Source organism: Xiphophorus couchianus, chromosome 14 (assembly GCF_001444195.1).
Source record: "Xiphophorus couchianus chromosome 14, X_couchianus-1.0, whole genome shotgun sequence".
NCBI lineage: Eukaryota > Metazoa > Chordata > Actinopteri > Cyprinodontiformes > Poeciliidae > Xiphophorus > Xiphophorus couchianus.
Window position 1 is genome coordinate 15,912,425 of NC_040241.1, and position 22,448 is coordinate 15,934,872.

General features: G+C 39.3%; 1 protein-coding gene across 5 annotated transcripts in view; it reads right to left on the minus strand.

The window, feature by feature from the left end:
- The window catches only part of LOC114157692 (sodium/potassium/calcium exchanger 2-like), a 58,552-nt gene extending 40,472 nt beyond the window's left edge, over positions 1-18,080 (minus strand). For 3 of the 5 annotated variants that reach the window (XM_028038818.1, XM_028038820.1, XM_028038819.1), the window contains exons 1-2: positions 17,668-18,079; positions 14,408-15,464 (exon numbers count right to left, since the gene is read on the minus strand). In XM_028038818.1, the coding sequence (XP_027894619.1) occupies positions 14,408-15,445 (1,038 nt within the window). In that variant the 5' untranslated portion in view covers positions 15,446-15,464; positions 17,668-18,079. Of the gene's footprint in view, positions 1-14,407; positions 15,465-17,667 lie in introns of all 5 variants that reach the window. The other 2 variants (XM_028038816.1, XM_028038817.1) reach the window with 2 other exon arrangements.
- Between the last annotated feature and the right edge of the window lie 4,368 nt (positions 18,081-22,448).

A 22,448-nucleotide genomic window follows, 5' to 3' on the forward strand; every position in this document is an offset into this window, starting at 1 on the left:
GCCGGTACCATGTTGTTCCAATGAAAAGATATATCATGAAAAATATTTCTAAAACCTGTAGTTCTCCAAATAAATTGAGCTCTCGATGAAAATTACATAGCTTTTGGTCCAGGCATGACAAAAGCAGTTTTTGTGGGATTTTTGGCAGCTTTCTGTTTGAGTCAAGCTCAGAAAACCTGATCAGTTGTGCGATTCTATGGTTCTTGGTTAGTTGACTTTGTCTTTTAGATCTGATCATTTCTCTGAAACAAGACTTAAAAAATGTTGGTTTCAGTTTAGCCATTGCCGAGAAATTTGAGTTTCCCAGCAAACTCTAAAGCAAGCGTTTTCATGTTACTCCAAACAAAACGCTCAGTCACAGCTCAGTCCCCAAATGATCTGAAATTTAACAGTACCCCAGCTAAAAAGCCTAAAACTATAAAACCCCAACTCTGTGCAGCTCTAGGCATTTCCTGCACCTGCTTACAACAGTCACCCTGTCCATCAGAGCGAGACAGAACCTCCTTTGAGATTTCTCCACCTAGATTCGTTGCATTAGAGCTAAACTGTGGAGTGGCAGGACGGAGAAGCACCGCCCTCCCCCGTTTTGCCTGAGAGACGATAATGATGATCTTTTAAGGAAAGAAGTGAAAAGATGCACAACAAGTCAAGAAGCTATCCACTTGCTAATTAGTAACCCCTTCATTTTTCCTAACAAGCAGAACTAATTACAGGAGCTGCCATCAGGCTGATTTCCCACAAGGCGATCCTTTCCAGGACACATGCTTCCCTGTACTCAGCCAATCAGCCTCACAATTTGAAGGAATTAAGACTGTAAAAAAAAAACAACAAAAAGAAAAAACTGCTGTGTCACTTTTGCAGGTAAATGAAGTCATGCAGTATTGGTTTTATCAGAAAACTGACTGTTTTGTGCAGGAATCAAATGCACCTTTTAGTACAGGAATAACTGTATGTGTGAAGATTAGAGTTACAAACTTCCAGGATTTAGTGGATACTGAAAATCACAGAAATATCTGACACAGTTACATTTACTCTTCACACATTAACTAAGGAAAACTTCAGTAATTTTCATCCTGATACATTTATACCAAAGTGTGTAAAAATCAGATTTCTTTATTAATGCATTAAATTACCTTGGGAATGCATTGGTAACCATGCTGAATGGGGCGGCATCCTTATTTTAATACTGTTAAGCCTCATAAAAATTATAGCAGGTATATTATTACAACTCAGTCATTTAAAAAATGGTAAATACAGAACAAAAAGACAAGCTTTGTCTTAGTTAAAACTACAGATCTTTTCCTAACCTGATAAATCTTTTCATAAACTTTTTTTAAACGTTTTATAATTCCTGATTTCATCAACAACTGATCCATTTAGTCTGCTATAGCCATGTGTATGCTCTTTAACCTCCTGCTGTGAAACAGCTGGGCAGCGTTGTTTTTAGTAAATGTTATTCAAACAGCAATAAATAGGGGATTTGTCAAGGCTATTTTTAACTGGGGATTACTGCACTTTTGCTGCTGTGGTAAAAAAAAAAAATTATCAAAGGGACAATGTACTCCGGGAGACATTAAAATAAAGGTAAGCATAAGAAGTTGATTGTCTGCCTGGACTATTTGATATTTTGCGATATTTAAATCAATCCCACACATCAGGGGCATAAGGAATTTATTTAGGTTGTACCCTTTGCATTATTCAAAACTAAGAGTCTTGAAAGATGCAAAGCGCCACACACCTCAACTACTCCCATCACCACAGCTGACCCTGATTCGATTCCCACCTCCAACTCATGTACTGCATGCCTTCCTCTTCTCTCTATGCCTTTCTTTCAATCTTGCTACTAGTGAACAAAAGCTTTTATTCATAAAATCTTAAGGAAAGCTTTAGCTTTGGATTTCTCGAATCAGAGTCCGCAACAATGGTGACCACCGGATTCCATTGAACTCATCTCTAATCTGGGGACTTCTGGCCAACAAGAAGAAGTACATAGAGGACCTAGAGCTGCAAGTATGCAGAGGAAGCTCACTGCCTGCATTTCACTTTGCCCGTGGTCATTTAATACAGACAATAATAGGCTGATAGAGCCCTTCCCAGGTCACCTTGGTGGGCTTGGGAGGAGAAGGGTTTGAGCTGATAGAAGCCTCCTGCAACTGCGATCGACATAACGAGTGAACTATCCATGTAAAACATTAAAGAGAGGCCGACTGACAGAGGTCTCACTGGAGACTTAATTGCACTCACTTTGATTTTAAGAGCTGATGTCTCTTGGAGTTGATTTAACATTCCTATCAATGGTTTGCTTGGTGTCAGGTCTGTCTGCGTCGGGGAGATCTGAGCGCGCCAGCACTTTGACTGCCGCAGACATCATTACCCTGAATTCACAAATAACGGGTATTACGTGGAGCGCAACTCTGGCAGCTGATGTAACGTTCAGCTGCTGCAGATTAGAGAGGACGATGAGGGTCAAAAATCCCCCTCCTCAGAGGAAGCGGTTTAAGCCTGTCAGGCCCACCAGTCGTCGGCCAAGTCTGGCCATATGCACATTTTCCGTCATGCCATGCCTGGGCGTGTTGCTCTGGGAGACAGGGATCTCGCCGTCCTTCACGTGATGTTTTTACAGTGCCGTTACATTATCCTAATTCAACTCCACTTTCCAAAATAGCCTCTAATCAATGAGGCTTTCAGTTTCCTGCAAGCATCGACATTTCACCTTCAGATTCTAATTTCACATAAGCACAATTTATCTGCTTAGGCCTGCGTTACTAAAGCTGAGAACTTACATACCTTTCACCTTTGTGAAAGGTATGTAACCTTTCACAAACATACCTTTGTGAAAGGTATGTTACCCCCAAAACCCCGAAAAAGCTAACAAATGAAACCAGTTCTCTCATTTTTTACTAAAATAGCTTATTTACAGCTTTAACCGTGTAGAAATGAATGTTCAATAAAAATTGCCTTAAAAGCCTGAGATGCTGGGATCCCAGAATAAATAGAAGAATAAATATTTCTTCATGCTTTAAATTTATCTACATTCTATGAAGTTAACAGATTTATTTCACAACAGACTGAAGGATAATCTTTACTTAGTACCCAATAAGGTCAAGGCAAAAAATTATTTTCAGAAAAATCTTCATTGTTAATTGCTTACGGCTTGTTAATTAAGTAATCACACCCCTGGCCTAATCATTTGTGAAATCACACTGGGCAGGATTTGACCTCAGGTCTTCTTGGGTATCTCCATTCAACAAGCCTGACCCAACAAGGTTTGCTGCCTCCTTTTCCCCCAAAAAACATTCAGCGAACAGTCAAATCCAAAAACCACTAAACTGCAAATATGTGGGGGTTTAGTGAACTCAGCCCACACTTTCTAGGCCGGGTCTCAACCTCTCCTGGTGTTTTCAAGCTCTGTTCCCTTATTATATTTCCAGAATGTTCAATGCTGCAGATTTTTTTGGTCTTGTTTTTTGCCACAATACAGTCTCATAGGTCTGCAAACAGTTCAATTCACTTCATTTCTTGACTTTCATTCTAATATGCACTGTCAACTGTATTCCATTACAATCCATTAAATTTACCGCAGGTCAGCTCCAGCAAAGCTGGAGGAGGCTCTTCAGAATGATCAGTGAAGACAGTACACACTCAATTTTGAGAGTAATGGCAAACGGTCTCAATATTGATGCACTTATTTTGTTAAAATGCTTATATTTACTTTCTGAAAACAGACTTTCACTCTATTAACTATTTGTGTAGACCTTTCTAATTTCTTTGTAAGTCAGAACAATAGGAACTGAAAGAAAAATATAACTCATCATTGATTTTGGAAACTCCTGAACAAAGAATAAACATGGTCCACAGTTAAACTATATACAGAGAAATATGTCTTGTGATAATGGAAACAAGTTAGTTTGTTTAAAAAGTTTAAGGACTGACTGAACATAAAAGAGCTGCAAGAATGGCATGACTCATGTTTAAAGCAAGCAAAAGACCAGAAAGGTGCTGTCCATGGTGCTGCAAAAATACTTGCACAATTAATTTAAAAAACTAAGAACTGTAGCAGCTGGAAACTTTTCCCTAAGTCTGTTTTTTTGTTCCAAATGTGTTGCTTATGATTACCTATATGAAAAAATACACTCATAAGTATAGAAAAAGGTGGTTCCCGGCATTGGATTTACTTCAGTAGACCCCCTCTATCCTCTGTGTCCTCCAAATGGCCAAAGAGGTGTTTTCAAACTGTCACTGCAAGTGGGGAAATTGACCAGAAAGGAAAGGGAGGGAGAATAGTGGGAGTTACGGGAAGACCGCTTGGACCTAAGATGCTTTGATCGATCCAGTTTACTTTTGGGAGATGTTCAGTCTAAGGGAGACTAGAGAGCAATGAGCAACAGAAAAGTCAAAACTGTTGTGCTCACATCTATGCAGAGACCTTCCTTTATCAAATAAAATAAGCGGACCATGTCCTATGCTGACAGGGTGAGACTCAGATATAATGAAGGGTTTTGTTGGTGTGGCTTAGAGATTAAAAACATTCAGGATGCGTAGTTTGATCCAGATGCTTTGGGACTTTAAATAAATATTGCAAATCCTGACCATCTTGATGCAAAGATTCAGTATTTATTTTTTTTAAAAACTGTTAATGGAAAAAAAAATCAGTTATATTTCATTAGTATTGTGTTACCCAGTTAAAGGTGTTCGTTTAGACTCCTGCCAAAAATGAACATCAAAGTCATCCCTCTGTTTTCATAATTAAATGCTTTGAGAAACTAATCTGGGGACACGTTAAAGCCAATTCTTGTGCTTCCACTGAACACACTTCAGTTTATATGTTTTGTCTACTGGTCCACTGACGACATTATCAAACACACTCTACACAGTCTCATCCTACTTGGGGGAAAAGTGCAGCTATCCCAGGTTTGTCTTCATAGACTTCTCATCAGACCTTAATACAATAATCCCACAGCAGTTTACAGGGAAGCTTTCACTGTGTTTGATCGTGAGAAAGAGAGTCTGTCTACTTTCAAGACCAGGTTCGGCTATAAAGCTGTTATCCTTAGCTGTCCCTGTTGTTATGCTACTTTGGGCTTAGTCTGCCAGAGGACGTTCTGACTGACTTACCGAGTATCGCTCACTCTGCTATTTTCTCTTTTTATGATCTACTTATGCATATTTTTCCATTGAAAGTAAATATGGCCAAGTGTCTCTATATTAATCGCCGTCTACGTCCCAGAAAGAGCCATTGCTGCCATAGGTCAATATTTACAGCAGCATATGCGTACTCTGTGTCGCGCAGTGAACTGCTCAGTGGGAATAACAGTGTTTTGTGTGCAGCACCGTGCTGACACCTGTCTATGTGTCACAGAGAGTGGCAGTCACGCTGCAAGTCCTGGCGACTGGTCGCTCAGAGCACATCAGTTGTGTTGCAAATCATGTTGGAGAGTCTTGGGATAAATTCATTCATATTTTTGGTCTAATTTGTCTTGATGTCAACTGCAGGAATGGCAGATGTAGGGGAAGTTCTTCATCCCTGATCTGGCTTAATGGCTTTGTCTTTTCTTTTAATTTTTCAAAGCTAGAAGGCAAATGATCTCTTCCTCCTCAATTGCTGATGCATTGGCTGAAATTGTGGGAAATGTAGAAAATCAGTACTATGAAACTATGAAATCTCAGTTCACAGAATACGTGTACGCCTGAGTATGTGAGGGTCTTCTCTGTAAATTGGGGCTGAGGCGTCCAAGGCTTTACTCCATCGTTTGCAATATTAACTGTCCAACAACATAGCAAAAAAAAAAACACTGGAAAAATTAATTCTCCTGACTGTTGCGTTTACATGAGGAGCCACAGCTGGAGTGGATGATTAAACTTGTACTACTGGTTTCCATGGTGAGATAACAGCCACAAAGTCGATTTTTTTTTTTTTTTTTAATGAACTGCATGAATCTGGTTCTGTTGAGTGTAATACAATAAAACAGTTTTTGGGACCTGTGAAATTCTTCACATTGTTCAGATTCCTTTTGGCATCCACTCTCCTACGAAAACAATCACCTTGGGATTAAAATAAAATAAAAACTGAAATATCTCATTAGCACATGCATTCAGATCCTTCAGCCTATAAATATTTATAGAACTTATGAAAGCTCCCTGTCTCACAGACTTCAGTAGCTTGACATGTTCCTTTTTCCAGAAACATAACATTTCAACCAGGTAGGAAAGAAGCTGTCTGCCAAGATCTATTTTAATTTCTCTACATAGAGTTCAATTTTAGACAGTGTTGATTTGTTCAGGAGTTTCCTAGCTATCCTCAAGCCTCAGTTGGCCTTTTGTCCTTGCTTTATGCCGTTAATAGCATTTTTTCATACATTCTTTTAACTGGAAATCTGGTAACACTTGATCCAGTAGTTTTGTTCATGTAGCTTAATCATAAAATGTTCCAACACAGAAACGGTGAACTTTGGTTTTGCAGTGAAATCCATAATATAAATGTCAACAGATGCCCTTCAAAATCCAGCCAGGCAGCAATTAAACAGTAAGGGCTTTGTAATAAACAGCTGGTGCTGCGGTAATGACCTGTGTTAATGCAGAGGTGGTTGTTTGCCATATCTGGTTTAATGTGGATTCTTGCAGCTGTTTTCCCTCCACGGAGACAGGATCTGAGATGGAGCTTCATAATGTTTGTTTTAGTGTCTGTTCACAAGATTACACAATTACTGATACAAAAATTACAAATGTAAATTCTGAGTTAATAGTGTAGAGACAGAAAGAATAATGGCTTGTCGGTCAGATCACGGCATTAAGAGGTATTGTTGTGGTCCTAGTTTTGTCTTTTGGGTTTAAGTTTTACTGTTCTTACAATTTTTATAGTTATGATCTCTTGGTTTACATTGTGTACCCCAGATGTTTTAAATGAAGTATGTACAAATTAAATAAAATTAGATGTAGAAAAATCTTATTCTCTGACTTTTTACACGACATGGAAGTGGGAATCCACAAAATGAATGCATGAGCACGAAATAAATCCCTGCTTATTTCATTTCTCTGCAGTTTCCAAACTTTGGTGTATGTAAGAAGAACAAATCTTCAACCTGTAGCGCTAATCAAAATGTTTCTGGAGACAAATTAAATCTGAACATAATGACAAATGGCGCCTAAGCCTTTTCAGATTGGATGCTTCTCAACAAATAAAAACATTCAATTCATAGTAAGCCATTCAATATGTCAAACTACCCTTCTGTGCTCACAGTAGAGTGCTTTATGTTGCTGCCTTGGCATTTTGAGAAGAGGACAAAAACGTTGCCGACACATTTTTAGCCTTTAATTTAGACCAAGGTCATGTCTACAACTTTCTTTTCTAAGGAATGAAACCTTCTGTGAAAATCCATTCAGTCCACTGAAGGACAATTGCATGTACTACAAAAAAAACACTAAAATAGTACTTTTAATAGTTTAATCACTCTCCCTCGTGCATACTTGTAAAAGAAATGTAGGTGGGAAAATTCAGTTTATTTTTTTATGTTTACAAAAATCCCTCTTTATGTAATTAAATTAGAGTATTTCAGCAGTTTAGAGGAAATTAGCTTGACAAGTGCTTTTATCATCCAATCCATTCAATCTCCCCAAAAGACCATAAAAACAGATGTAGCTTGTGTTTTCCATGAAGCTAGCAGAGCCCATCTGGACTTTATTGAAAATTAGCCAGTCATCCACCATAATGGACAATAATCCCCTGAACATGACTCACACGACCACGATAAAGAGCTAAAAATGGAGCTCATGCAGCGCGCTGTTATAGTGCTGTTACTTAATTTCTTACAATGGACAAAAAAGAAGAACGATGCAAACAGAAGCGTGAACGTCTGATTTTAGATAGTGAATGTGAAGCATCATCGATATGCCCAACACCAGCTCCCAACTGGACAAATCCTCAGGGGAGGAAACATAAACAGTCTCCCTCCTGTCTGTGCGCAGGACCTGCTTTGTAACCAATCTTTAAAGCACATCCTGATGGAAGATCTTGCCTCTGTAATGCTATTTATAGCTTGGTAATGCTTCAGAGGTTGCACCTTCCATCTCAGCAGAACCAACATCTGCCTCTGTGTACGCCGGCTTATCTATCCAACACTGACAGCAGCAGGCTTCGCTTTCTTCCCCAGACTTCAGCATCCAGAAACTATTAATTTTCACCAGGCATCTTTTTATAGTGCCTAAAATGTTAATGTGGTGCCGTGAAGAATTATTCATCCCCCTTGAACTTCAAAATTTATCACGTTGCTGCCACACTCAAGCTTTGAAACACTGGATGGAGAGCATCTGTAAAAAACAATTTTCAAGTCTTGCCACGGGTTCTCAAATAAATTTGGGTCTGGACTTTGACTGGGCCACCCCAACACATTCACTTTTTTGATTATACTACTTCATTGTGGTTGTGGAACTACTGTAAGATTAATCTCTGCTTTGTTCTGAGGTTTGCTTCCAAGATTTTCCTGTATTACCCTTCATCCATATTCCCATTAACTCTTAAGCACTTTGTCATCCCTATGGAAGTACAGCATCCCCACAGCGAGATGCTGTCACAACTATGTTTCACAGTGAGCATGGTGCTCCTGAACACAGCCTTTTGTGTGGGCCCTTTCCTTTATTAGCTTTATAACAAAGAAGACATCTTGTATCTTTGTTTCAGCAGTTTATTTTTTATTTTTGGCATTTTTGTCAAGGTCAGACCAGTCTGCAGTGTTGGTCTTCATGATGCTGTTTGTTCACTAATATTCTCTAACAAATCTCTGAAGCCTTAACTAAAAACTTATACACAAATGATCAGAGTATACAGGGCTGAATGAATATGCTTGTATGCCATTTTAAAAAATGTGTTTAATTTTCCTTCCACCTCACATTTGTGCACTATTCTGCGTTGATCTTTTTCATAAAATCCCAGTAAAGTATACTGAAGTTTGTGGTTATGACATGAGAAAATGTGAACATTTTCCATTCGATTTAAGCAGCTAGTTTTTGTTTGGAGGTTTATTAGGTTATCACCAGAGTTGTTAGGACTTATGGAGTACAAATATAATCATAACGTTTAGTTGTTGCTCCATTGTCCTTCATAAAACCATCGTACGCAAAGTGCCGGCTAATCTGATCTGTCTGAACGAGCAATTTCAAAAGCAGCCGAACGATCCATCAGCCGAACAATGAGAGAGGCCACAAAATAACAAGATAAGCCTGGGATAGCCATAGAGAGGGTGGGGGAGATGAGGTCCTAGAGGTGCAGATAGGGAGGTAGAGCATACACAAACTACAAAGGAATGAAGCCTCAACGAAGCTTCAGAAAAATATCTATTTACATAGGCAACAGTAGATTTTAAAAGCATAAATTGGTCCTGATCTAAATGGTGGAAAACGGAAACCTTTAACTGGCCACACATATTCTTGGCTCGGGCTGTGATCTTCAGTGTTCAAGGTTCCACGTTGAGTCTGTATTTCTGCTGTGACCTTGAGAGGTCTATGCATTGAGAATTTTTAGGAATGACTGACTGAGACATGTATTTATGCAATAGCTGGCCTCCTTTTACACTCTAGTACAGAAATGATAGACTAAGCCCTTTGAGTTCAGAGACGATGCGGAAACGATTGGATTCTGTCCGGTTACATCACGGACCACCCGAGCAATGTAAGGAGCTTAACTGTGACAGAACGTGCAACAATTAAGAAGCAGGAGACAGTACACTGAAACCCTCCCTGACCTATAACCATCTGCAGATGGGACAAAAAGGATGTGTGCGTTTTGACTGATTTGTGACTATGACATTGGCATAGAATGCAGAGCATGAACAAGACTATCCAAGCAAACAAATTATAGTCTCAATGAAGTCTTGATCTATTTCCAGGTTTACAAAATCCATAACTGTTGCAGTTATAGTTTATCAGCTGCACTGCACTGCAACATTTCAAGGCACAGTTTATTTTTCCAACTCAGCTATAAGTTATCTTTATCTGGCTTTCAAGTTAATTTAAAGCATTCATAATAGAAAGCTGCTGACATCAAAAGGAAATAAACTTAGTGGTACAGAGATGACAGCATAGGATCTGTGCAGGTGTGTAGCTCAACAGGTTGAGACAGTATACAGTGGACTGGGTTATGGACTACAATTGCCCGCAAATACCGGAAATCTGTTAATATGGGGAAAAACCCATCTAAACGTACTTATAAGTGTCTGTTTTATTAGTTCAATTCTCAAATACACCCTAGTATGAATTAATATGCACAGTGAAAACTGTCTTGGCACTATAGCACAAGCTAACATCTGCAGTCTTCCTTATCTTTATTCTTGGGGGTACAGCCAATCAGCAGCAAGAAAAACAAATGGCAATCCTGGATTGTCTCCTTTCTAAATGCTAGCCAATAACATGTGAAATAGCTTTGCACCTGGGTTTCAGCTTTCCAGCTATATTTTCTTCCTAATAATTTACTTTGCTCAACAAAAACCCCTCTAAATTGGCAAATTTTCTAGAAATAATTTGGAATTGCTCTCCACAGAAAAATTCACATATAGGTGAATCCACGAATACTGAACAGCTAAAACGTCTATACATTTTTAAAACTACTAAATATCTGAAAAGACATTTTAGACATGATTAGTTTGCTCAATTGTTTTATTATTTAAACTGTTGCAGGTAAAATCGCTGAATAAAACAAAGTCTATAAATTGTACTTCTAAGTTATTATTCTAAATAAATCATGAAGCCCTGCTAAACTCCTAATATTATCAGGTTGTCTTAATAAATCTTTCTTCAGATGCTTTTGGAAGCTCCTGTTTTAAAGCTCTGCTTAATTCAATTTAAATTCATTTTGTTTTATTTCTCTGATTAAATTTTTTTAATTTTTATTGGTTCTTTGGTGTGTTTTTTTATCTGCCTCTAGTTATATTAATTTTTTTAATTGTTTTTTAGATTTCATCCTAAAGGACTTGCATATGAAATATCTACGACAGATCAGAAATTTGCTGCTGAATAGCCACGATGTAAATTAATATATAAAATGGAAAATATGAAGAAATGTAAGCAAATTACATTTACTCAGGTTTTCTTTCTTTTGACCTTTGCAATAAAAACAGTAGTGAAAGCGCAGTTCATTTTCCACCTCCATCTGACTGAGTCATTGACTGGTAACTATGGATTGCATTATGCTGCAAGTTTATTTTTGCAGCTAAAATTAACCTAATGGAGAGAGTGTGAAACAATCCATATGCAGTTTGTTGTTGCTGATACTTGGTATTGATGCATGGTGTTATGAAGCATATAGCTGTATTAACTGGGGTTTGTTGGTGTCTTCTGATGAGGCAAAACAATGGCCTGAATGTTACTACTGCTGCTGCTGCTGCAGGCAACTCAGACATGATGAGTCTGTAAGTCCTTAACTGAATGTTATACTTCAGTCTTTAGGTAAAAAAGAGAGAGAAGCGACATCACCTTTAAAGTTTAACAGTTTACCTGAAAAGAAGGGTCTCATTTTGTAAAGGACAAAATGGAAACAATTTTACCTTTTTCAGTTTGACAAGGAAAAGAGAGGATTTTACACATCAAAAACCGCATGTTAGAAAAGTAAGCAGCACAAGTAGTTATGTAATGAGATTAAAGGCGGCAGTCGCGCAGTACAAAACCCAGCTAATGACTTACGACTGCAAAACATCCCACTGCTGTCCATGTGTATGACTGGATAATTGTTTAAATGGTACAAATGCTAAGAATACATTTGGCAATTACCAAGAGGGCAACCTACAGACTCAGCAATAGCCTCACCAGTCGCAGACAGAATACTATTATCATGATGCATTATAAAACCTCAGACAACGATGTACTTCGAAATCAACTGAGGCTTTATAATTTAATCATAGTTTCAGGGAGAGGTTTGTATACCCTCACAATAACCCTTACTTTCATTTTTTTATTAATATTGAGTTTGAGAGTGAAATACATTTTCAATATGTTTTAAAAGGAACGTTTAGATTTATAGTGGATTGTTTCTAATCCAAATAGGTTAAAATTATAAGCACAGGTTCTAATATAAACAAATACCAACAATTTGAACCTCAACCAAATGCTTTTGTATTCATTAAAATCTTCTGACAAAATTCTGGCTGGCTATTTGACATGTCATCTTGAATTTATTTAAAATGTTTGGTTTGCTGGCGAAATCTTAAGCATTGATGGCAAACTTTCAAAAGGAATAGGGTCAGGATAATTTGAAGAGCATTTCAAAATAAGTGTTAGTGAGTGTTTGGGAACACTGTTTTCCTGAAGTAGCCAGTTCTGACTGAGGTCCAATTGTTGGACCCAAACTGTTCGCCTCAGATGAAACGTGATTGGGTAGAAAGTTTAAGAACCACGCAGGAAACACTTACCCCCAAGTTGATCAATAACTGGCGAAGCCAATGTAACATCAAAACAGATTTAGAGTGTTCAAGAAAGATGTGAGTCCTTGCAAACCAACGTCTTCCAACTTGCCTGAAATCTGCAGCCGATTTCTGACCCTTGGGGAATTAAAGACAGTCCACTACAAATTCAAACTCGTACACCCAATATTTTATATTAAAATCACTAAGGTCTATGTTGGATAATCAGTCCAACCTAAAACAACAGATCGATTGAATACATAATTAAGAGACTAAAACTGGCATGCCGAGAACAATTAATTAATGAAGTGAATTTAAAGTGATGTGAAATACCTAAAAGCATAACTCTGGTTCAGAAGAAGAAATCCTTCAGGCTTTTGTTGGAATTTTTATTTTAATACTCTAACACATCTTTGTCCTTACTGTCTTGTCCCACTCAATCACTGTGGTAGAAATTTACACACCCAGAAACACACTTACATCAGCTATTATCAATTAATTCTCCAAATAACACTTGTGCCCCCAAAGTGTCAAAGCTTGATTAAAACCAGTGCTTAAATAATTGTTTTCTAATAATATTTATGTCATTGTGGTTTAATTGACATTCAAAGCAAGGACAACATGTTGAAAGAGGTTAAATATAATGTATATCTGATTAAATAAAAAAATATAAACTCTTGTTTTGCATTCAGTTATATACTTTTAATTCAAATAAGCAACACTGAAACTTAAGGTCATGTGTTTATTAACCAATATAAAGTGCTAGTCACTTAAGATTAGTCCTCGGATGCTTCCTTTGCAAAAACTCCCAGCATGCATTGCATTTCAAGGTCATCTCTAACAGTCACTCTGTCTCTTTGTGTTTCAAATCAAAATAACAGGACATAAAGGTAAAATTGACAGGGCTGTGCACCATATGGTGCTATTGGCTTCCTCCAGAGGGTTTTTCAAACATTGTGTAACCTGCTGTTTATATAAAAACGAAACAATCCGTCATGTACTTAGAATAAATCCCAATTTAATGACAGTTCTGAAATACAACTTTATGAAAATTTAATTTCCATCTCTTGTCACAAAGGAAAATCCGTGAGGATAATCTCCGCGCCAGTATCAAATTGCACTGCGGTGTCTTTTGCCCTCGAGTGTCATTGAGGAGGTCCGTGTCAGCTGAAGTAGCAGAATGATGCTATTTCTGACTGACGGCGTCAAGATTTTTCTGACCTTCTTTTTCATCAAGCAAGGAGCAAAACGCAGAGCAGGAGTCAATTTCCACACACAAAATAAAGGTAAAAATCTCAGATAAGACCGACCTCGTCAAACAAGCTTTGAAGAAAATCTTAAACTGATGGGGTTAAAGTCAGCCCTCAGATTTTCTAAGGGATTTGTTTGTCAGACTGAGACATAAAGTGTGGAGCTTAACCCAGAATTACACATTTCACTGTGTTTTATTAATCTCACAGTGGAACGCTGTTTGTCAGCTCTTCACAGCAGTGTAGAGGCAATCATTGATGTGAAATGGTCTGTTTAGCTGTTGACAGCACTCCATTCTTGACTTTCTGGTGTTTTAAAAGTAATGAGGGAAGAGATATGAGCAACGAACATGTTTTTCAGTGGCTCACACACTGCCTGATCTGGTAGAAGAGATCGGTGAGATGCGCTCAGATCTTCTAAACAGATCACTTTGTTATTTATTTAACGAAAGCCTGTGTCAGACTAGGTACATAAAATGTTTAGGGGGGTCAGTTTTCTAGGTGGTACACTCATCGCATACTTACACGTTGCCATAATTTTGTAGCTCAACATTACGCATTGGTTTATTTCAATTTGCAATTTAGTATTTTCACCAATAATGAAGATGAATAGTCATAAAAATATACAAATCTCAGCTGAAGCTTAATTCAATTGTATGTCGTAAGCTCAGTGGGGAAAAATGCCATGTCAGCAAATTACATACAAAGGTACAAAAAACTTGAAGGGGTGAAATGACCCCAGCTTTTTAAATAAAAACTGTATTTTCAACTCACCTTGGGTTGTACCTCTACTTCCACCACTTGGTTCTTGTGCATGCAACCCTTGACAAAGCCCTCAACCGTGCTGTTGAACTTCATAAAGATCACATAGGCAGCGTAGGCAGAGAGCAGTGTGACACTTTCCCAGATGGTGATGATGTTATCCAAGAAGAAGATGATGAGCATGATCAGATCCAGGATGTAGAAAGACACGTCGCGGAAGAGCGGCCACCATGTCAGGTTGAGGATCTCTTTGGAGAAGATGGCGCACATCCCGATGACAAAGAGGATGTTAAAGACGGCCGAGCCTACAATGGTGCCGATGCCCACGTTGCTGTGAGAGATGAAGACTCCAATGATGGAGGTGAAGAGCTCTGGGGCCGAACCGCCAGCTGCCATGAAGGTGGCACCTGCCACGTCGTCTGAGATGGTGAGCTTCTCTGTGATTACCGTCAGTGCTGGAACAAAAAACTCGTCACACACGATGGCTAAGGCAATGAACATGTAGATCATGCCAAACATATGGAGGACCACTGCTCCTTGTCGCCTCTCCTCCAGGCTAAAAAGGTCTTGTGGGTACTCCCCCTGTGTCTCATTGTCATCTGCTGTGGACTTCATGGCTATGGGCATGTCAACGGACACATTTGGGTCCCCCTGATGTGGGGTGAAAAGTAGGGTCCTGTGTGGGGCTGACTGCTGAAGATCCACCTGGGGGAGCGATGGCTCGCTGAGCCCATCTGAACTCCGGCTCAAGGCACTGATGGAGACGGCACTTAAAGCCACCAGGCTGAAGACCAACCCCAAAACCCGAACAGGCCGGAGCTTTTTCCGCAAATATCTCCGTCCCAGCTGCTTGCAGCCAGCACCTTCTGCAGATCTTTTCTTCGTACAGTCCATGCTGGGCTGATCTGAAGCCATGATGGTGCAGCTCTCAGTGTCCTCGCTCTTAACAGGTGGTTGGGAACTTTGGGGAGCTAAACATTGTATTTCCCTCAGATTCAAATAAGATGAGAAGGTTTTTGGTGCTGTCCAGGATCCAGTTTTCCAAAGCATGTCATCATATCAGCCTTCACTAGATAACATTGAAAGAATAGAAAAAGAATTACACAACTTAACAAGGAGGAAAGTCAATACCCCAAGCCAAATTCAATTGAAAAGATAATCTTGGCCTCTATCTAAACAAAGAGGAAATGTGACAGAAAAGTTACAAGATTGCCTATATTCAGGTCCAACATCATGACCACTGGCATATATAGGAAATTAGACTACTTATATTTCAATTATTGTGCCTGTCAGAGGGTTGGCAATACAGTTGAAATGAGAATTTCTTCAAATTGAGAAGTTTACACAAATGTCCTTTGTATTTGATACAATTGTTTCTAAATAGTACGACTTGCATCCAATATTTCTGTATCCTTCTATAGATTTCTCACAAAGGTTTGCTGAAATTTTGACCTGCTCCTGGTGATGTATTTCTAGGAAACAAAATGTCTGTACTTGATAAAAAAAAGTACATTGATTGGATGTTGACAATGCTTGAATTCAATTCATTGAACAAACGTGACACCTTCAGGAGGTTCAAAATTACCTTCCTGATTTATTTTTTATTTTTTCAAGATGGTATATAAGGATTATGTTTGAGGTGTTACCTTAAAATGCATCTGCGGATGTGCCCAATGTACCAATCACAAGCTTATGGAGCTATGATGTCATAGTTTGGGCTTTCCCAAAAGGTTTAAAGACATAGCAGTCGTAGTGTATGTAAACTTCTAAATTTGAAGAAAACAATAAGAAAAATGATTTCCAGTATTTTGAAAAATGAAAGAAAGACATTGGTTATTCTAACTGATCTAACACATATTTTAGCTTGACTTAATTATCACAGAAAGTTATGACATTTTCCATACAGCATATGCAAAAATCTGGTCAGAGTGTCTTCAAAACTGCATCTTCTGTGAATTGTTACCAGTCTTCAGGAGTCAGTAACTCTCAAAAGCGGTCAGAGGAACGCACGAGGCTGAACCGCTGAGAGGGTCCTGGACAACCGAGGTTCTTTAAAGCATGTGTGGTCTAAACCAACAGACAAGCTACTGTAACTCAACTTGCTGAATCAGTTATTGCTGGATCTGATAGAAAGGTTTCCATATTCACAGTGCATTGCAGTTTGTTGTATAGCCGCAGACTACTTAGGGTGCCAGCGCTCACCATCAGTAGAGGTATAAATACCTCTACTGATGTCTAAGCCCTTTGTTGGTCTCATCAGATAGAACAACAATCATATGCAATAAATAAACATCTAAACTGAAAAGTAGCTGAAAAGTTCTTGCCGTTAATCTTACTTTCAGTATCCTTGTTTAGCAAGACACTAAAATTTTTCCGGACTAAAAAAGGATAAAGAGTGTCTGCTGAAACGGCTGGAAATCAGACAAACATAGAGGAGTTTTGAGTAAAGCAGAGGGGGAAAAACAAAGCAAAGTATTTAAAAAACATAAAAGCTGAGCCTTATAGTACAAATCTAAATGTAAAAGGAGACAGAAAAAGTAGACTGATTTGAGAAACTACCTGAAATATTATCCCCGTGGAAAACACTGAACTGAAACTCTTGCAAACAATAAGTTTATTCAATGCATATAATTATTGTTCTGTAAGACAAAGCTCAAAGGAGTGAAGACAACCAAAGTACAGGGATATTATAACAAAACTAAACAAGAATTGATACTGTTTAACCACAGGATGGCCATTACCATCCTCATTCGGAAGCCCAACTGATAAGATTGTTCTTCAAAATCAGCCGATTCACATTTACGAGTCGGTAAAATAACTGCATAAGATGCAGAGTGAAACTTATCAGCATGATCATGACTGAATTAACAGATCACGCAACAATTTAAGAACAAAAGGGTCATATCTGCTGCTTTTACCAGGAACACACATACAATGAAATACGACGCCCGCGGCTCACAGACATGACTTGATTGCAGTCTGTAAAAAAAAAAAACAATAAGGTGACGCTTCGCAGGTAAAGGAGGATAAACACCGGCACACACGCGTCCTGCCCGCACTGTTTGACTTCTTAAGAGATGCCTGCTGCCTTCACAGCTGAACTCTTTCTTTCCCCCACCCTCTCTCCACTCCCTGTCTGCCCTTGAGTTTCGCCCTTTCCGCTTAAACCACTAACCATCCTTCCCTCCCCACCTCAACATAAAGAGCCCAACATTATCCGTGCCCCCTGTTTTTGGCGAGGCGCATGACGCGCACCAAGAGTCATGCCTTACCTTTGACACAGGGGAGAGAAAAACAGGCGCACGGCTCGGCTGCACGTTGAGATTAGGAAATCCTCTCCGGTGCCCTCTTGCTCTCATTGAGCCAAAAAAAAAAAAAAAAAAAAAAATGTGACCACTCGCTGACGATAGAGGAGGAGCTCTGTAAACAGACACACACACAGAGAGAGAGAGAGAGAGAGAGCCTCACAGCACCGGGATCAGCAGCATCCTTCACGGTGATGTGCGCAGAGAAATCACCTCTAGTTGTTGAAAACAATGGCTGGTGTTCTCGGCGTGGCCGACCACGTGATCTGCCTGGTTTATTAATAACAGGTTAATAGAAGCCAGGTAAGCGGCAGGCTGCGTCCCTCCCCTGTTTGGTTCACGCAGAGGAGGCTTTGGTGATGTTTCAGTTTAGAGGGAGGAGTTGCCGTGGTTACACAGCAATGGCAGCCCGTTCCTCTGATGACGGAACAGGTGGATGCGCTCCAGCTCAGCGCTCCGACTGCACGCCTTGGGTCATTTCAAGGTTACCTGCAAGCTGGGGCTCCATTTCTTAAAGCTAAACGCAGATTCATGAAATTGATCACCTTTATATTGCATTCTCACCCTTTGGATTAAGTAAATTGCACCAAATTGTATCCGACTTTCCAATCTACCTAATCACTATACATCACCAATAGCGAGGCATAATAGTGAATAGTGCTGTATAGTAAACACTGACGCTTATCCCCTAAGAGAATATTTGACTGCAATTAATACATAGCCTATTGAAAATAAAATTATAAAAACATGCCAGTTAATATTGAAAGACTTTTGAATACATATTTTTTTTTCTTTTTTAGCACTCTTTGGGCCTCTGAGTACCACCCAACCCTTTCTACGGCAGCTGAAGGATACAGCATCTTTTCTCAGTAGCAACTTCTCAGTAGTCAAGCTTTTATTTGACAGCCGAACAGTCAGGATGGATGGAAGGCTGGATGAGGGGATAAACAGATGGATAGCCAGACGAATGGATGGAAGCGATACCGCATAAAGCCTTAACGGCGCCCCGAGTTGCATGTTTCCCCTGTCATATCGCATAAAACCTCGACCACTTAGCACCAGGCAGGTTAAACTGTCAGAGGGAAGCAGACATGCAATGTTTACACACTCTCTGTGTGACAGTAATGGCCTGGTGCCGAATAATAAATCACATGTCACTGACCTTATTGATTCTCGCCTTCTGTGCTTTTCTGTTTCACTCCACAGCTATTTCTTGTTACCTAACAGGAAACATGAAGGTCGAGAGCATCAACTTCCTTTATGTCAGTACGTCTATACTTTCCTATTGCACTCTAGTGGAATACTTTTTGGCTAAACTGATGGATCTTGTATTTTTTATTTTTGTAGATCATGCTGCACGTTGCACAGGTTTTTCTCATTGTCATCATAATATGTCTGAGCAGAGGAATCTCAAATCAATCCTATCACATATTTCGTATTTCCCGGACTATATAGACCGCACCTCACTATAAGCCGCATCTACAAAGTAAAACAAAACAAAAAACACTGGAGACGTGCATATACAGTATAAACCGCAACGGGCGCTCTCGGTTTATTAATAAATCTGCTGGATTTATCAAGCCCTGCATCTCCAACGCCGAACCATGGATTTGTTCACGCCGAGCTTAATACGTGCAGCGCCTCTATTTCACTCCTGTACTACCAGATTGATAGCCCTCAACTTAAAAGCTGCATCATATGAACTTTTTCGTGTTGTATGCATGACGAGGCGGTATGAGTTTGAAGAAATTTCTCCGCCGTGCTAGCATGTGCTTGTACTAAATTAAAATTAGAGCTTTCTTCTTTGATTTCCAATTTTGACTTCCAATGATTCACTTCCCACTAAAGAGCCCCCTGGCGGTTGAAGAAAAGTCCACAGAAAAGTCGCGCTGGGCTGTAAGCCGCATGATTCAAAGCGTGGGGGAAAAAAAGCAGGGGCTTATAGTCCGAAAAATACGGTACATTCAAATTGATTGCAGTTTTCAAACAATGGACATAAATTGAGTTAATTATTCAAATTGTCCTTTACCTAGGAAACTCAGCAGATTGCATCATGCTCAGATTGCAGCATTCACTCCTCCTGGACGAGCACACGGCAACATTGGACAGTCACTTGACTTTACAGCAATTTCTCATAATGAGCATGCATGGAGCAACAGAGGAGAGAAAAGACTCTCGTTTAACATCAACCTCCAGCAGAATGTGGCTCAGTGTGAGCGGTCACTTGCCATGACCAAATTGGGGTTTGAAAAGGCACTCCATACACAGAAAAAACTAATGAAAACAATGATCTTGGAGTACTTTCTATGTTAAAGAAATGTTTTAAAGGATTCAATCTTAAAGCAACACTAGAGGACTCACAGTATTTGTGAGGGTTAGGGACTATAATCTTACTCGAATAACTTGAATCTGCGAATACTTGAGACACCTTCTAAAAATGCTTGTACCTCAATGTTCAGAAACATGCATTAATACTCAAAGTAGAAACTGTCTTAACACTACAGAAGCTAATATCTACAGTCTTTCTTATCTTAGTTCATGGAGGTACAGCCAATCAGAAGCCAAAATAAATGAATTGCGCTCTTGTATTGGCTGCTTTGCAAACGCCAGTCAATTGCTCAGGTAGTATTGCACCTAGGTGTTTCTGCTTTCCAAACTGCATTTTCTTTCAAATATGTTAGATGTGCTTTATGAAAAAAAAATCCTTGAATGGGCAAATCTTTTAGAGAATGATTTGAAATTTGCAAAGAGGTGAATCCACGAGTACTGAACCTTGAATACATCCACTACGTATAGCATTAGTTTTCACATCCACATTACTACACATTTTTCACTCTCAGTTTTCCAGAATCCATCCATCCATCCATCCATCCATCCATCCATCCATCCATCCATCCATCCATCCATCTGCTGGTCAGGGGTACTGGTACCTATCTTCAGTGACCACGGAAGGGTGAACAGAATAATCTGATACATACAATAAATACTATAGAAAAGCCCATTTGTTTCAGTTACTCAATTCACTATGTGACACAAATTAAAGAGATTAATTGCAATACACAAACTGATGTTTCCAAACCTTAATTTCTCCTAATTGTGATGATTTTCCGCTTGCAGTTACTGAAAACAGAACACTTAAGCTGATAATATTACATCAGACCAGTACAAACGGAATTTAATACAGAAATGTCAGCGTAGTATATGAAAGTATGTTTAATACCTTACCATCATACTTAATGTCTTCTATTTTCAAAAGTTACGTTGAATCTGACAAATGAGCCTCGTCGATTCACATATTCTAATTTAATGAATATATATGCAATATGTTATTGCATCTTTAGCAAGCAGTGTATAATACAAATAGACCAGGTGAAACAAACGGGCCTTCACACGTCCCCTTCCATCTTTTTAATGATGTTTCTCTGTAGAAGCTTGTCTAATCAGGACACATCAGCATCAAAAAGTCCCCCACAAGCTGTTTCAAATTAGATCTGTCAATACTTTTGCCTATCAAATGAGATCAGATCCAAGCTGTCAGCTATTTTGCAACAATGGGCCCACTGTGCACAGACAAGCCTCTCCTCTACCAAACATTACAGGCTTGTCCTGACCTGGCTGCATTTGCTGCATAAAAGTGATGACTGGTCATTGGTCATGTATGCTGGACCAGGGGAGGACGGAGGGAGGCGGTGGGGTGGTGGGTTGACAGGGCGATGGTGGCAGTTCTTTTGATTCGTCTATAATCTGTGGTGTGGCAAAAGCAAAAGAAATTTCCATGCTGGCCCTGCCCTCCCCCTACCCGGCCCACCCTAACTTTGGCCCGGCAGCTAAATCCGAGCCTTTGTGCCCCACATAGTTGTGTGGATTTGTCAGCAGTGAGGTACAAGCAGTGGGACGTAAATAGGGTGGCAATAATAAAGCAAGTTTTTTCCAATGAACAGGATAGTTGGAATCAAATAAACCAGAACACAGTTCTGTTAAAAAAAGTGATTTATATTAAAAAGCCTTTTATTGAGATTCTATGTGACATATCAACACGAAATAGTGCATAATTATTAAGTGAAAGCAATAAAGTTTAATGGTTTTCAAAGCTTAAAGAAACTGGGAAGGTACATTAATGCATTACAGTTGTACGTCTCTACTTGTATGTCTCCATTACCTTTGCAGAGAGCTTTGTCCATTTTCTTGTTGCAAAATAAGACAGATTCAGGCTAATTGGATGGAAAGCATCTGCAAACATTAATTTTCAACTTTTGCCACAGATTCTTAAAAGGATTTAAGCCTGGGCTTTGATTAGGCAATTCTAACACATTAATATGTTTTGACCAAAATGGTAAACCATATCATATCATATCAGAAGTCTTATCTGATGCAGGATATGTGCTGCATTATGAGGTTAATCCATAAGTCAACAGCAACACAGATGGGTCGACCTGCACGGCTGCAGGGATGAGTTTTTAACAGAGAGGGAGGGAAGAAGCTCAAAGTCTGTGTCCATGTGCTTGCCCCTCTGTCTGTCTGGGACAGGAAGGATGGAGACAGCCGTATAAGCGTGGGCAAAAACCCAAACAAGAGCAGGAGGAAGGGGAGGGGCGGCAAAGAAGTACAAAAAAAATGTTTCGTGAGATGATGACATTGGCAAGGCAAAAGTGGAGCTGTAATCCTATTTTAATCGCAGTGGATTTATTAAACAGGAGCAGCAGGTTTAAATCTCAGCAGATTACACAGGAGGCCCAAGGAGATGTGTG